The 15,416-nt window shown below is 42.8% G+C and overlaps 5 protein-coding genes across 5 annotated transcripts; 4 read left to right on the forward strand and 1 right to left on the reverse strand.

Moving 5' to 3' along the window:
• Nucleotides 1-203: 203 nt before the first annotated feature.
• On the forward strand, nt 204-2,213 carry FOA43_001852 (uncharacterized protein; the record flags this gene model as incomplete). Its single annotated transcript, XM_038922159.1, has 1 exon — nt 204-2,213. One exon carries the CDS (start codon nt 204-206, stop codon nt 2,211-2,213), a length of 2,010 nt encoding a protein of 669 aa, XP_038778087.1.
• A 351-nt stretch (nt 2,214-2,564) lies between these two features.
• PDA1 (alpha subunit of pyruvate dehydrogenase) lies at nt 2,565-3,800 on the reverse strand (the record flags this gene model as incomplete). Its single annotated transcript, XM_038922160.1, has 1 exon — nt 2,565-3,800. The coding sequence occupies one exon, from the start codon at nt 3,798-3,800 to the stop codon at nt 2,565-2,567; it is 1,236 nt and encodes a 411-aa protein (XP_038778088.1).
• An 856-nt stretch (nt 3,801-4,656) lies between these two features.
• FOA43_001854 (uncharacterized protein) lies at nt 4,657-11,115 on the forward strand (the record flags this gene model as incomplete). Its single annotated transcript, XM_038922161.1, has 1 exon — nt 4,657-11,115. One exon carries the CDS (start codon nt 4,657-4,659, stop codon nt 11,113-11,115), a length of 6,459 nt encoding a protein of 2,152 aa, XP_038778089.1.
• Nucleotides 11,116-11,229: 114 nt separating this feature from the next.
• RAD3 (TFIIH/NER complex ATP-dependent 5'-3' DNA helicase subunit) lies at nt 11,230-13,692 on the forward strand (the record flags this gene model as incomplete). The annotated part of the gene is made up of 2 exons (XM_038922162.1): nt 11,230-11,234; nt 11,289-13,692. The coding sequence occupies 2 exons, from the start codon at nt 11,230-11,232 to the stop codon at nt 13,690-13,692; spliced, it is 2,409 nt and encodes an 802-aa protein (XP_038778090.1).
• Nucleotides 13,693-13,836: 144 nt separating this feature from the next.
• FOA43_001856 (uncharacterized protein) lies at nt 13,837-15,334 on the forward strand (the record flags this gene model as incomplete). Its single annotated transcript, XM_038922163.1, has 2 exons — nt 13,837-13,841; nt 14,182-15,334. The coding sequence occupies 2 exons, from the start codon at nt 13,837-13,839 to the stop codon at nt 15,332-15,334; spliced, it is 1,158 nt and encodes a 385-aa protein (XP_038778091.1).
• Nucleotides 15,335-15,416: the final 82 nt, after the last annotated feature.

The raw sequence follows: 15,416 nt of genomic DNA on the forward strand, positions 1-15,416 counted from the left end.
GGCTTTACCAGGCGGCTTTTGCTTTGGCGCAATGCTGTAAATTTGTCTGCTCCTCTGCTGGTTGCTGTCCCGATTAGGAAACTTGGCTGTGCGAAAAGGGTATTTGAAAGTACTCAAGTGATGCTCGAATGGCTGTACAACGGACAGACAGTTAAAGAACTGTCCTTCTTCCTGTATAATTAGTTTTTGTCAATTAGTGGAACATGAGTACAACAGAAACACCGAAGGATACAGTGATTTCAAAATTACCGGAATTGATTGATAAGAGTGGTGGATGGGTTTCACCATTCAGAACAGAGATTCAATCACCAGGAAGGGTTGAGAAGTTGAAGGAGACGGCTAAGAAGGCTGCGGGTGTTGTCAAAGATGCTACGGGTGCTACGGGTGTTACAGCGGATGCCACAGCAGCTGCTCCCACGGATTCAGCAGGTGCTACAGCCGACACCCCGGACACCCCTGATACTGCCATGGATGCTGCTACTAACGCAAGTAAAGCTGCCGATGATGATGAAGCAAATGCTGGTGAGGAAACATTTCAGGACGAAATTAGAGAAAGCAGATTCAACTCTTCGTCTTCTTCGTCTTCCAATACCTCATCCTCGTCTTCATCTTCATCTCATATTATTCCTCTCTCTGAAGATGATCCTAACTTAAAGACTCTTCAATCGAAGCCTAAGCTGCTTTCGAGATATAAGGACAATGTCAACATTGTGGCTCAATCCATGGACAAAAACAAGCTTGTCAACCCTGACAGAATCATTGGTTTAGGTTCTGGACTCGCCATGACTCAAGTGCAACTTATGGAGATTGCCAAGAGAAGAGTTCAACCAATGTTAAAAGATGTTGATGCCTTGGTGGAGAAGCAGAAATCCAACGATGCTGTCAGGCATGCACAAGAACATCAAGCCTATACTGAAAAGGATCAATCTAAGGTTCAGAAGAAGCTTGATAAGTTCAAGAAGCAATTGGACAAGGAGAATGAAGGACATAAACTTGTTCATGCCGAAGCATTGGCTTCTATAGTGGCAAAGATGGAACAAAGTAAGAAGGAGCACGATGAATATGTTACCAGTGTCAATACACAGATGGAACAGGACATTAAGGATGCAGAAGAGGCAGAGGAAGCAGCCTCTAAGCAGCATGAGGATGAGAAGACTCTTCTTTTTACAGATTTCGATGAGTTGAAGCAAGAAAAGATCAACGATTTACAAGAAACCAAAAGAAATCAGACCAAAGAGACTGAGGATGCTGCAAAGTTCGAAGAGGATGGTCATAAGTTGCAAGCTGAGGCAGATGAGAAGGAAGCGCAATTGGCCAAGGAGAAGGCCGAAGTGGAAGATATTACCACCAAGTTGCAGACAGTGATCGACTCTAAGCACGCTGAAAAAACCCGGATTCTTGAGGCCACCACTCAGAAGAAGCAGTACAATCGTTCTCTATTGATTGTAGAAGCACAACATGCTAGAGCTGTGGCCAATACTGCCAAACTTCATAGCCACGTAGCTCTTCTTAAAAATTTGGTTGACAAAAGAAGCAGTCAGTTGGAAAACTTGAAAGGTCCTGAGAAGGAGAAGTTGGCCACCAGTAGGAAACAAGCTGAGAAGTCTCATGATGAATGGGAAAAGGTGAGAGATGAGATGAAGAGTGAAGAAGCTCATAAGCAGGAAAGAATCCGGATCCAGAAAGAGGCAGAGAGGAAGAGGCTTGATGAAGAGAAGGAAGAGGCCAAGAAACAGAAGAAGCATGGCTTTTTCTCCAAGAGAATGGCCAAGATCGGTGCTGGCATCGGTATTGGTGGTGCAGCCGTTGCTGGAACAGCTGTTGGGGCGAGTAAGGCTGGTGCTGCTGGCACTACTAAGGTGGTGAACCCTGCTAAATCCATCAAGCCTTCGAACACTGCTAAAGCCGTCAAACCTTCAGACACTACTCCTACCAAACCTTCAGACACTGATAAACCCTCCAAACCTTCAGACACTACTCCTACCAAACCTTCAGAATCCACTCCTACCGTCCCTAAAACCTCCACACCTACAGAATCAGAAGCAGACTCTCTAGAAACTCCGAAAGCTACAAAGCCAGTGTTTACAGAAGTGGTGGATGGACCAAATGCTCAGAAAGCAGAGTCCTCGTACGACGACACGGTGTCTTATGAAACAGTGACCAAGGAAGAGTACGAGGCCAACAAAAACGATCCAAATTACATGATCGTGTGAACGGTAATGCTTCCTTTTATTGTATTTTAATCGTCTTATCAGTGTATTCAGATAAATAAAAAGCAGTCGTTGATCAGATAAAAGAAACAGAATGGAAATAGAAACAGAAAGACAAACAACGGAAATCAAGCAAACAGGAAATCAAGAAATCAAAAGAACAAAACAAAACAAAACAAAACAAAACTAAACTAAACTAAAAAACAGAAACAGGTAACAGACAAATCAGATCAAACTCGTAGTAGTGAACTCAAACGGGGGAACTAACCAACAAGAGCCGTTCCGCCTGGCCTTAATCTAAACTAATGGCAGTTTTCTTTAAATATTCGTGAGCGTGCATCGTTGAGAAAAGACTTATTTGAAGGCGAAACCCTTCTTAGAGAAAGACCATGAATCATCCTTAATCCTACCTCTCAAGACAGGAACTTCACTACCTGGAACGTAAACATCCTCGAACAAGATGTCCATCTTAGCCTCTGGGAATGGAGAATCTTCGGCCTCCTTAACTTGGGAGTCGACGTATCTTCTAGCTTCTTTGTCGTAGCCCTTGATTTCTTTCTCGGTGGCAATATTCCAGTCAATCATGTGGTCCTTCAAGTGAGCAATTGGATCTCTCTTGGATCTCACCTGCTGGACTTCTTCTCTAGTTCTGTAAGACGTACCTGGGTCAGACATGGAGTGACCAGCGTATCTATAGGTCTCGAATTCGATGACAAGAGGACCTTTACCACTGGCAGCCCAATCCTTGGCGAACATGGCAGCCTGATAAGTGGCCAAGATGTTCATTCCATTGACCTTGAAACCTGGAATGTACTGACCTCTCTTGTAATAATCAGTCATAGCAGAAGATCTGTTGGTGGAGGTACCCATACCGTACTTGTTGTTTTCACAGCAGAAGATAACAGGCAAGTTCCATAGCTTGGCCATGTTGAAAGATTCAAACACTTGACCCTGGTTGGCAGCACCATCACCGTACAAGGTGAAAGAACAGTCCTTGTCGCCTCTGTAATGATGAGCGAAACCCAAACCGGTACCCAAAGGAACCTGGGCTCCAACAATACCATTACCACCGTAGAAATGGTCACCATACATATGCATAGAACCACCCTTACCGTAAGAAACACCGCATCTCTTACCCATCAATTCACCCATAACTTCCTTAACAGAGGCACCTCTCATATAAGTGAAACCATGACATCTGTAGGAAGTAATGATATCATCCTTTTTAGTGATAGCATTCTCAATACCAACAGCAATAGCCTCCTGACCTGTGGACATGTGACAGAAACCTCTAATCTTCTTAGCCTTATACAAACCATCAGCAGACATCTCCATTCTTCTAATGGTGTTCATATCCTTGTACATCTTAACGAGACGGCTCTTTTCAGTGTCGTAACTCAAAGCAGGAGGATCCATCATGTATCCCTCAAAAGAGTCTGCAGGAAGATCAATGTGAACAACGTCGTTATCCTTCTTAACCTGAGTGGCCATATTTCTCTTAGCCATAAGAATTGGCAAAGACCTCGAAACTGCTGCCGCAGCACAAGGAATGGCGCTAAGTTGCTTAGCTTGAGTTGCAAATCTTAACATGATAGTAATAACAAAAGAACAAGTTAGTTTAAGAACAAGTAAGTTAGTTAAAGAAAAAAGCGATTATCCCTACTAAAAAAAGAAGAGAACAAACAAAGTGATGAAGAAAGGAAGAAAAGGAGTGTCGACAAGGAATGAGGAAAAGTCAATTAAACAAGCGAAGCGTAAAGGGAGAAATAATTAGGAAGGGGGAGCCACCAGGGCGGGAAAATACAAGGGAGAAAGTGGAAAGGCCGCTCATATGCAGCACTCCACGAACAAAGGCTCCGCAAAATGAGAGGTATTTACGAGTGGAGACACCGGGCAGACCAGGGCCACCGTGGTGTGTGGGGGAAACAATCGGAAAACAATCAAATGGTGGGTTGGTTGGTTTCGCATCATGGTGGTCCTTCCGGTAGTTTCGGAAGTCGCTGGTCCAGTTCAGTATTTTTTTTGTGCGATGATGCGGGAATCTGATGCAGGTGCACGGATATTCTTGGCAAGTGGGCCAAGTGCCCCGGACGGCAGGCTGTGGAGTAGTGGGGTGGCCGATCGACCCAGACTGCGGATCATTTGTCCGCGGGTAATTTTCAGTCACGTGAAAGGCCTGATGTTTTTGTGGTCTTGTGCTGTTTGTCACATGATTTTTCATTTGCATCTTTATTTTTCGATATTTGTCTTTTTTATACCCTTAGCAGTTCAAATAATCCTCTACCCGATAAGCAGACAGATTCCCGGTGTATATCCATACATCCAGATTACTTTCCCGTTAAAGTTGTTCAAATCTTCAAGTTGAAACTTTAGACTGGAAATTTTTCACTCAAGCTCTTTTTACCTCTGTATTACCATTCTTCCCTATAATAGAACAGTTTTCATCATGTCTGAAGGCTATAAGTATGAAGAGATGTCGAACAAAGTTCTTAGGGCTGATCGACGACTGCTGGATGAAGGTCCTAAGCGTGGGCAAAACATCGATTCCAATCCTCAGTCTATGATAGGTCATATGAGTACTGAAGAGATGGGCTCTGGACTTAAGGGTCACATTGAAACCAGTAGTGAAGAACAGAAGCGTATTAGAAAAGAGATTGATCAACTAGAAACGAAGAGCCTAAAGAAAAAGAACAAGAACAAGAATCATTCTCGTAATAATGGACATAATACACTATTAGGTTCAAGTGTGGAAGGCTTTGATTATTATCCTACAAATGAAGGTAATAGGGCCATATTCGGTAGCATATTAGCCTGGTGTGCCAAAGAGTTGGATAATGATGTTCCAGAGTCTGTTGTGAGGTCTCTTGGTGATGTTGTATTGGGAATATTACGATCTGAAAGTGTAGACGGCGATAGGAAGAGTCATATAGAACAAACTTTGGAGCATAGATTGACAGATGAGTCATTCCAGAATGTTCTTAGTTTATCAAGGGCCATCAGTGATTATGAATTGAAGGAGGAGAGTGATGATGGAGTGGGAATCGTCAGTGATGAGGAGGAGGAGGATGATGAGGAGGAGGTGGACGAGGAAGAGGGGGATGACGATGACGAGGATGATGACGATGACGAGGATGATGCTCGGGATGACGAAGGCCTCACTAAGAAAGCCCCTGAATTACCTGACTCAATACAGCTTTCTGGTACTTCCAGTAATCTTCAATCGCACCCTGACATTCGCAGCATCGATCGAATCTGGTTAACCAAACAGATTGCTACAAAGTTCCCTGATTGGGATTCCTATAGACATACAGATACTTCTAAGGAAATCTTTGACTGGTTGCAAAACTTGGCTGAGAGTAAGATAGATGTGCGTAAATATGAGCATCATCTTCTTGAGCTGTTCGACTTCGAGGCCAATGAATGGATACAGATGATGATTGCCAACCGTGATAGAATATACTATGGTATAAAGCTTCATAGGGATGAAACTGATAATATGGACGAGATATTCAAGGAGATGGATGATAAAGGATTGAATAACTTAGTTTTAGAATATAGAGGAGCCCAAAAAAGGAATGCTGGTGCTGACGTTGAGTCGAGTGTCGAAAAACGGCAGAAAGTGACCGCTGTAAACTCAACGCATGTTTCACGTACTACCGAGCGCAAAAAACCTCGGTATGTCGATCTCGCCAACCTTGTTTTCGAACAGGGTTCTAGGTTGATGACCACTTCTAAATTTAAGCTTCCTCAAGGTTCCTTTAAGCGTACGAAACGAAGTTGGGAAGAGGTTCATATTCCTGCGCCTACTCCCGTGTCTATGAGTCCCGATGAGCATCTAGTGGAAATTACAGAACTACCCGGGTGGGCTCAGAAAGCGTTTCCATCCACCGAAACTACCAAATTGAATCGAATTCAGTCCAAGGTATATCCTGAGGCATTTCTTAACGATACGAACATCCTTATGTGCGCTCCAACAGGTGCTGGTAAGACCAATGTAGCCATGTTAACAGTTCTTAGATTGTTATCTAAGTATATTGATCATTCGAAGCAGTCTGATAGTCCTCGTTTACAATTGAATGATTTCAAAATTGTCTATATTGCACCACTAAAGGCCTTGGTTCAAGAACAGGTCCGTGAATTTACGAGAAGATTGCAGTACCTCGGAATCACTGTTAATGAACTTACTGGAGACTCCAATTTAACGAAACATCAGATTGCCTCCACACAGATAATAGTCACTACCCCTGAAAAATGGGATGTAATAACGAGGAAGAATAATGATGCTTCGTATGTGAAGCTTGTCAGGTTGATTATCATCGATGAAATCCACCTTTTGCATGATGAGAGGGGTCCTGTGATTGAGAGTATTGTGGCTAGAACTTTACGGCAAGTGCACCAAACCAACGAAGAGCCTGTCCGACTAGTTGGTTTGTCGGCCACCTTGCCCAACTATACAGATGTGGCTCAGTTCTTACAAGTTGATCCTAAAAAGGGGTTGTTTTACTTTGACTCCAGTTACCGACCTTGTCCATTAGCTCAGCAGTTTGTAGGTATTACAGAGAAGAAGTCCTTGAAGAAGTATAAAGCCATGAATGATTCCTGCTACGAAAAAGTCATAGAGAGTCTTTCCAAAGACCAACAGGTCATTGTCTTTGTTCATTCAAGGAAAGAAACAGCCAAAACAGCCAAATATCTTGTTGATAAGATCATTGAGGATGAAAAGTTAGCCAAGTTGGTACACTTTACTAAAGGATCTCAAGAGATTCTTCGCTCAGAGTCTGAAAATGCCACAAATGAAGGCCTTAAGGAGGTTTTACCTATGGGTTTTGGCATCCATCATGCCGGTATGAATCGTGGTGATAGATCCACCGCAGAGGATTTGTTCGCACAAGGCTACGTTAAAGTGTTGGTGTCCACGGCTACATTGGCTTGGGGTGTCAATTTACCCGCCCATACGGTCATAATTAAAGGTACTAGCGTCTATTCTCCCCAAGAAGGAACCTGGATAGAGCTTTCTCCTCAGGATATCTTACAGATGCTTGGTAGAGCAGGTAGACCACGTTATGATACTAACGGTGAAGGTATTATTATCACATCGCAGGATGAAGTAAAATATTACTTGGCTATCTTAAACCAGCAACTTCCTATTGAATCCCAGATGTTCAGTAAGCTTGCTGATAATATCAATGCTGAGATTGTTGCTGGCCATATCAAATCCCTTCAGGACTGCGTTGATTGGCTGGGATACACCTATTTGTTTGTCAGGATGCTTCATAGTCGGGTTCTCTATCGTGTTGGAGCCGATTATGACCATGATACTGAATTGGTCGAAAGAAGAAGAGATCTCGCATATTCTGCACTGGTTATCTTAGCCAAAAATGGACTTCTTCACTACGATTTTGAGCAGGATACACTCATATCCACTGATATGGGTAAAGTGGCCTCATATTACTACATCTCGTTTGAAAGTATCCACAGGTACAATCGCCAATTGAAGCCATATATTGGGGAAGTAGAATTGTTTCGTATTTTTGCAGGTAGTGAGGAGTTTAAATATCTTCGTGTTAGAGATGAAGAAAAGCCAGAGTTAAAGAAATTGATGGAGAATGCTCCTATACCTATCAACGAATCGAGTGAGGACCCACTAGCTAAAGCCAATGTGTTATTGCAGGCTTATATATCCAAGCTAAAACTAGATGGTTTTGCTTTAATGGCCGATATCGTTTACATTGTGCAGAGTGCTGGACGTTTGTTTAGGGCCATGTTTGAGCTTTGCAGAAGGAAAAAATGGGCTCGAATCACTCGATTGTTGCTTGAAGTGTGTAAAATGGTGGAAAATCGGATATGGCTAACTAATTCACCGCTCAGACAGTTTCCGGATGTCCCAAGAGAAATTATTATGAGTACTGAAAGATCGCTCACTCCATGGAAGCATTATTTGGCTATCAGAGATAGGCAGGAAGAGGTTATCCAAGCTTTGAAAGCTAAGAAATTTGGAAATCTTGGATATGAGTTACTTCAGAAGTTCCCGCTGGTTGAAATACAGTCCAGGGTGGAGCCTATTACCGCATCGTTGCTTCGATTTGAATTAGATGTTGTTCCACGATGGAAATGGGATGTTTCTATTCATGGTTACAGTCAATCATTTACTATTTTGGTTGAAGACTGCGACTCTGAAAATTTACTCTATGCCACAAATCTTGTGGTATACAAAAAGTACATCAATAAGCCACATCTAGTTGATTTCACTGTACCTCTATTGGATTCATTACAGCCCAACTTTTTTGTGTCCGTGATTAGTGATAAGTATCTCAATTGCGAAACCAGAGTACCAATCATGTTGAACAGCATTCGAATGCCTGGGAAATTTCCTGCTCCAACTCCCTTGCTGGAATTGCCATTGGTGGAAGTTGATGAAGGTATGAGGGATCTGTTCCAATTTGATCATTTCAACAAGATTCAAAGTCAAATCTTTGATCCTGTGTATAGCGAAAAAAGTAGCATCTTGTGTTGTTGTTCTAAGGGAAATGGGAAGACAGTTGTTGCGGAGTTAGCCTTTCTTAACCACTGGCAAAATGGCACCGGACGAGCTGTTTACTTGAGTCCTGTTCAAGAGAATATAGACTCACTTTATAAGGCCTGGAGAAAGAAATTTGCCAAGATCGGAGGAGGTAGAGTGGTAAGCAAGTTGACTGGAGAACTCAGCGGAGACCTAAAGTTGTTAGCATCGAGTCATTTAGTGTTGGCTACTCCAAGACAGTTTGATTTGTTATCCAGAAGATGGAAACATAGGAAAAACGTTCAAAGCATTGAATTGGTTGTTGCAGATGAGTGTCATAGACTTGGCGACAGCGAGATTGGTGCTGTCTACGAGAATGTCTTGAGTCGAATGAGATTCATGGCTTTGAATTTGAAAAAAAATGTGAGATTTGTTGCATTGGGCTCGTCTATTGCCAGCAGCAAGGACTTTGCCGAATGGTTGGGGATTCCGCGGAAGAATATCTTCAACTTTGATTCCAAAGAGAGGCAATATCCTTTGGAAGTGACGTTCAGTAAGGTGGAGATCTTACATAATCCTTCTGCTATTCAGTGCATGATATCACCTGCCTATGATGCAGTCAATTCGATGGATGAAGATAAAGGTGAAGAACAGGCGATAATCTTTGTTCCTTCAAGAAAAGACTGCGTTGATATTTCTGTGGAATTGATTAGGAGATTAACTAATGATGATTATTCGTGGTTGCGTACAGATGAGGAATCCCTAGAGCCATATTTACAAAGGGTGGAAGACGATTCATTGAAGATCTGCCTCAAATACGGTATAGGATGTTATTATAAGAGCATGGCGTCACATGACAGAGTTCTTGTGGAAAAGTTGTTCAGAGCTGGTGCTTTAAGCTGTCTTGTTGCCACTAAAGAGACATGCTTCTTTTGTGATAGCGCCAATTTTGTTATTGTGTTGAGCACAAAGGAATATGAAGGCAAAGAGCATAGATATGTTGACTATACTATCGACGAGATGTTTGAAATGATAGGACTTTCCCGAGTTGAGGGTTCTGTTACTTCGCATGCACTAATTCTTTCCAACAGCGGTCAATTGGATTATTACAAAAAGTTCATAGCGGAATCGATTCCACTTGAGAGTCGAGTCTATTACTCTTTGTGCGATTGTTTCCTAAGTGATATCAGTAATGGATTGATAAGCAATAGACAGCATGCAGTAGATTGGATCACTTACTCTTATTTCTATCGAAGATTGCAATTAAATCCATCTTACTACGGAGTTAAAGATGTTTCTGCCAACGGGTTATCTGAATACTTGTCTGAATTGGTAGAAAATGTGTTGAAGGACCTCAACGATGGTAAGTTGATTGAATTGGACTTTGATGATGATGAGAATGATGATAATATTGCCGAGGATAAGGTGGAGATTACTCCACTAAATGGATGTATGATTGCCTCTTATTACAACATTTCGTTTATCACCATGCAGACATTTGCAATGTCTCTAAATATGAAGACTAAGCTCAAAAAACTGTTGGAGATAATCAGTTCAGCATATGAATTTGACGATATACCCATTAGACAACATGAGGAAGGTGTTTTGTTCCGATTGTACAGCATGCTGCCTGTAAAATGGGCATCTGGAGCTGATTTTGAGTCACCTATTTTCAAGGTGTTTGTACTATTGCAGGCGCACTTCTCTAGAGTCAATTTGCCTCCAGATTTGGCTAGCGATTTGAAGGTCATTCTTTCAAAAGTGATGAATCTATTGTATGCAATAGTGGACGAATTGTCAAGCGAAGGATATCTGAATGCGTTAAATGCGATGGATTTGTGTCAGATGGTGGTTCAAGGGCTTTGGGATAGTGACAGTTGTCTGAAGCAGGTTCCCTATTTTGATCAGAGGACTATTTTAGATAAGTGTGAGAAGATGAGCGTGGAAACGATCTATGATATTATGGCTCTTGAAGACAAGGAAAGAGACGAGCTTTTGAGTGGACTTAGTGAATCTCAGGTGAGTAGAGTGGCCGAGTTTGTGAACAAGTATCCAAACTTGGAGGTCACTTATAAACTGGATAGAAACGAGCCAATAATGACGAATGAAACTAGAATTATTACAGTTGAAATTGAAAGAGATGAAGAGCCGGAAGACTTGGAAGTCATTTCATCACGATTCCCATTTAAGAAGCAGGAAGGTTGGTGGGTGGTTATTGGAGAGAAAACTACCAGACAGTTATATGCAATTAAGAAGGTTGCATTGAATAAGCAGGTTGAAGAGGTCAAGATAGAGTTTAGCGTGGGAGAAGTGGCGGAGGATTTGGGAATCTGGTGTATTTGTGATTCCTATATGGATTGTGATAAGCAGGTAGCTATCAAGCAGGCAGTTAGGCAGGCAGACTGAATAAATCCTTTAATCTATGTATATTACTCAATGTATTAAGTACGCGAATTTTTCAGTCGATATTTCGCACTCATCTCCGAGATCTACAGTTCTTTCTTTGTCTTTAAGAGCAAAATGAAGTAAGTATATGATGGGATTCTTTTCAGTAGTCTGCATACTAACAATGTGACTAGATTCTATATCGAAGATCTTCAGATTCTTTTCCCGTATCCCCGAATCTATCCTGAACAATATGCGTATATGTGCGATATCAAAAAGTGCCTCGATGTAGGAGGCAACGGAGTTCTAGAGATGCCTTCTGGAACTGGTAAGACCATTGCTTTGCTTGCACTCTCTGTAGCATATCAAATGAATTATCCAGAACACCGACGAATCATATATTGTTCTCGTACCATGTCGGAAATTGAAAAGGCATTGATTGAGTTAGGTAAATTGATGGATTATAGATCCAAAGAGCTTGGATACGTTGAAGATTTCCGTGGATTGGGTCTTACAAGTAGAAAAAACTTGTGTCTACATCCCTTGGTGGGAAAGGAGAAGAAAGGTACTGCAGTTGATGAGATGTGTCGTCGTATGACCAATGGGCAATTGAAGGAGAAGGTAAAAGAAGGAGAAGCTAACATAGAAGATTTGTGTTCGTTCCACGAAATGTTGTACGAGAAGGACCCTACAAACTTGATTCCTCCGGGGGTTTATTCGTTCCAGCAGTTACTGGATTACTGCAAGAGCGAAGGTACATGCCCATACTTTACGGTACGTCGTATGATGCCATTGTGCAACATAGTGATCTATTCTTACCATTATATCATTGATCCTAAGGTTTCCGTCAGAGTATCCAAAGATTTGTCTAAGGACAGTATTGTAATCTTTGATGAGGCCCATAATATTGATAACGTCTGCATAGAAGCACTTTCCATGGACATTACGGAAGATGTGCTCAAACGAGCATCTCGTGGTGCGCATAATTTGAGTAAGAAGGTGGATGAAGTTAAGAAAGTTGATAGCTCTCGATTACAGGATGAATACGAGAAGCTTGTCTCTGGATTGAGAGAATCTGATATGATTAATAGGGAAGAGGATGTGTTCACGGAGAATCCTGTTTTGCCAACGGATGTACTTCAGGAGTCCATTCCTGGAAGTATTCGCCGTGCAGAGCACTTTGTTTCGTTTATGAAGCGATTCATTGAGTATCTCAAGACGAGGATGAAGGTTCTTCACGTGATTTCCGAAACTCCCACGTCTTTTCTACAGCATTTGAAGCAGCTAACATTTATAGACAGAAAGCCCCTTCGTTTTTGTTCTGAGCGATTGTCAATGTTGGTGAGGACTTTAGAGGTGTCCGATATTGAAGAATATACCTCTTTGAAGGACATAGCTACATTTGCCACATTAGTTTCCACGTATGAGAATGGATTCATGCTTATATTGGAGCCTTATGAGACCGAGAATGCCACTGTTCCTAATCCTATTCTTCGATTCACTTGTATGGATGCCTCTATTGCAATAAAGCCGGTCTTTGATACATATCCTTCTGTGATTATTACATCAGGTACTATTTCTCCCTTAGACATGTATCCGAGAATGCTTAATTTTGAAACAGTGATTCAGGAATCTTATACGATAACATTGGATCGTCGTGCTTTCTTACCGATGATAGTAACGAAAGGTTCAGATCAGGTGGCTATATCTTCTCGTTTTGAGATTAGAAACGACCCCAGCGTTGTGAGGAATTACGGTGCATTGCTGATAGAGTTCTCGAAGATTACGCCCGACGGTTTGGTGGTGTTTTTCCCATCGTATTTGTACATGGAAAGTATCATATCGATGTGGCAGACTATGGGTATTTTGGACGAAGTCTGGAAGTACAAGTTGATCTTAGTAGAGACTCCCGATGCTCAAGAGACCGCTTTGGCTCTAGAAACATATCGTAAGGCATGTTCTAATGGAAGAGGAGCAGTTCTACTTTCTGTGGCCCGAGGCAAAGTTTCTGAGGGTATTGATTTTGATCATTACTACGGTAGAACAGTGTTGATGATAGGTGTTCCCTTCCAATATACCGAGTCAAGAATTCTTAAGGCCCGATTGGAGTTCCTAAGAGATAATTATCATATTAGAGAGAACGATTTCTTATCATTCGATGCTATGAGGCATGCAGCACAGTGTTTAGGACGTGTTCTCAGAGGTAAAGATGATTACGGTGTAATGGTGCTAGCTGATAGACGATTTCTGAGGAAAAGAAGCCAGCTTCCTAAGTGGATTTCACAAGGATTATCGGATGCTGATACAAATTTATCTACTGATATGGCAATTGCTGCGGCCAAAAAGTTCTTAAGAACGTCTGCTCAGCCACTCAATACAAAGGACCAGGAAAAGGGAATTTCTGTGTGGACGTTGGAGCAGTTGTTGGAGTACCAGAAGGAGCATGTGAGGGTGGTGGAGGTGGAGGAGGGAGAGGAGATGGACGGCATAGAGGAAAGTGAGGGGGGTCGTGGCGCTCACGATGGTCGGGACGGTCAGGACGGCCACGACGGTTACGACGGCCAGACCATCAGTCGAAAGGACTCAATTCCAGCCTAACGCTACAAAGCGTCGTAGGCTTTTGCATCTCGTTTACCAGTCGTTCCGCAGTTAATTTTCACCCTGGTACGAGGACCCGGTGGACTTTGGGAATATATATTTTACTAGCATCTACGAACAATTGAGGTCGTTGGTGGTTGTGGAATGAGGTTGTTTGTATGCTTTGTTGTTTCTCAATACACACAATGCCTTATTGCCGTAGACATCCTTCGACGGTAGGCCTCGGCCTCGGCTTCAGCAGTCGTCTGCACCCCCCTCGAACTGACCCGCAAATCTTCACGCCGCTCACCCGTATATCTCTACGGCGCTTGCCCGCATATCTCTACGGCGCCCGCCTGCGAACATTTTCTCCTCTTCGGCGTTTTTCTCCTCATCTGCATTTCTCTCTGTCATCATCAACTTCTTCTTCTTGATTCATCTTGAATATTCTCTCTTTTCGTAACACTTGCTGATGTCTCAAGAACACGTCTATATTGTCGCCGCCGCCAGAACTCCAATCGGTTCTTTCCAGGGTGGACTTTCCTCATTGGGCTACGTTGACTTGGGTGTTCACGCTGTTAAGGCTGCCCTTGCCAAAGTGCCTCAAATAAAGCCTACCGAAGTCGAGGAAATTTTCTTTGGTAACGTCTTGCAGGCCAACGTCGGCCAGGCTCCTGCTAGACAGGTGGCAATTGGTGCTGGTCTCGGTGAAGACACTCCTGCCACTACTATCAATAAGGTGTGTGCTTCCGGTATGAAGGCAACCATTCTTGGAGCCCAGACTATTTTGACAGGTGGTGCCGACATTGTCGTTACCGGTGGTGCTGAATCCATGACCAATGCTCCTTACTATATTCCTGCAGCTAGAGCCGGTCTTAGATTCGGTAACAATGTCATCGTCGATGGTCTTTCACGTGATGGTTTGAACGATGCTTACAATGGTGATGCCATGGGTCTCGCTGCTGAGAAGTGTGCCTCTGATTATGACATTAGCCGTAAAGATCAGGATGATTTTGCCGTTAACTCCTACAAAAAGGCCCAAAAAGCCCACGAGAACGGTAAATACAAGGAGGAAATCTCTCCAATTACCATCAAGGGTAAGCGTGGTAAGCCTGATGTCACCATTGAGATTGATGAAGAGGTCAAGAGATTGAACGAGGACAAATTACGGTCTGCCAGAACCGTTTTCAAGAAGGACGGTACTGTTACTGCTCCTAATGCTTCTCCTATCAATGATGGTGGTGCTGCTCTCGTTCTCATGTCCAAGAAGAAGGTCAAAGAGTTGGGTATTAAGCCTTTGGCTAAGATCTTGTCATGGGCCGATGCTGCTCGTGCCCCTATCGACTTTACTACGGCTCCTTCTTTGGCTGTTCCTAAAGCCGTCGAGCGTGCCGGTTTGACCTTGGATGACATTGACTATTTCGAGTTTAATGAAGCTTTCTCGGTCGTTGGTATTGCCAATCCTAAAATCTTGGACCTTGACCAATCTAAAGTCAACATCTATGGAGGTGCTGTCGCTATGGGCCATCCTCTTGGTTGCTCGGGCGCTCGTGTTATCATCACCTTGAATTCTATCTTACACCAAGAGAATGCCAAAATTGGTGCTGCTGGTATCTGTAATGGTGGTGGTGGTGCTTCTGCGATTGTCATTGAGAAGTGCTGAGGCCCTTCCTGACTTTTTCTCTTATTATTTTTGCTAGAGATTCTTCCTATAAAGCTGTCATTGTGACTCTACCATTATTTAA

The sequence above is a fragment of the Brettanomyces nanus genome, chromosome 1 (genome assembly GCF_011074865.1).
Source record: "Brettanomyces nanus chromosome 1, complete sequence".
NCBI classification, from domain to species: Eukaryota; Fungi; Ascomycota; class Pichiomycetes; order Pichiales; family Pichiaceae; genus Brettanomyces; species Brettanomyces nanus.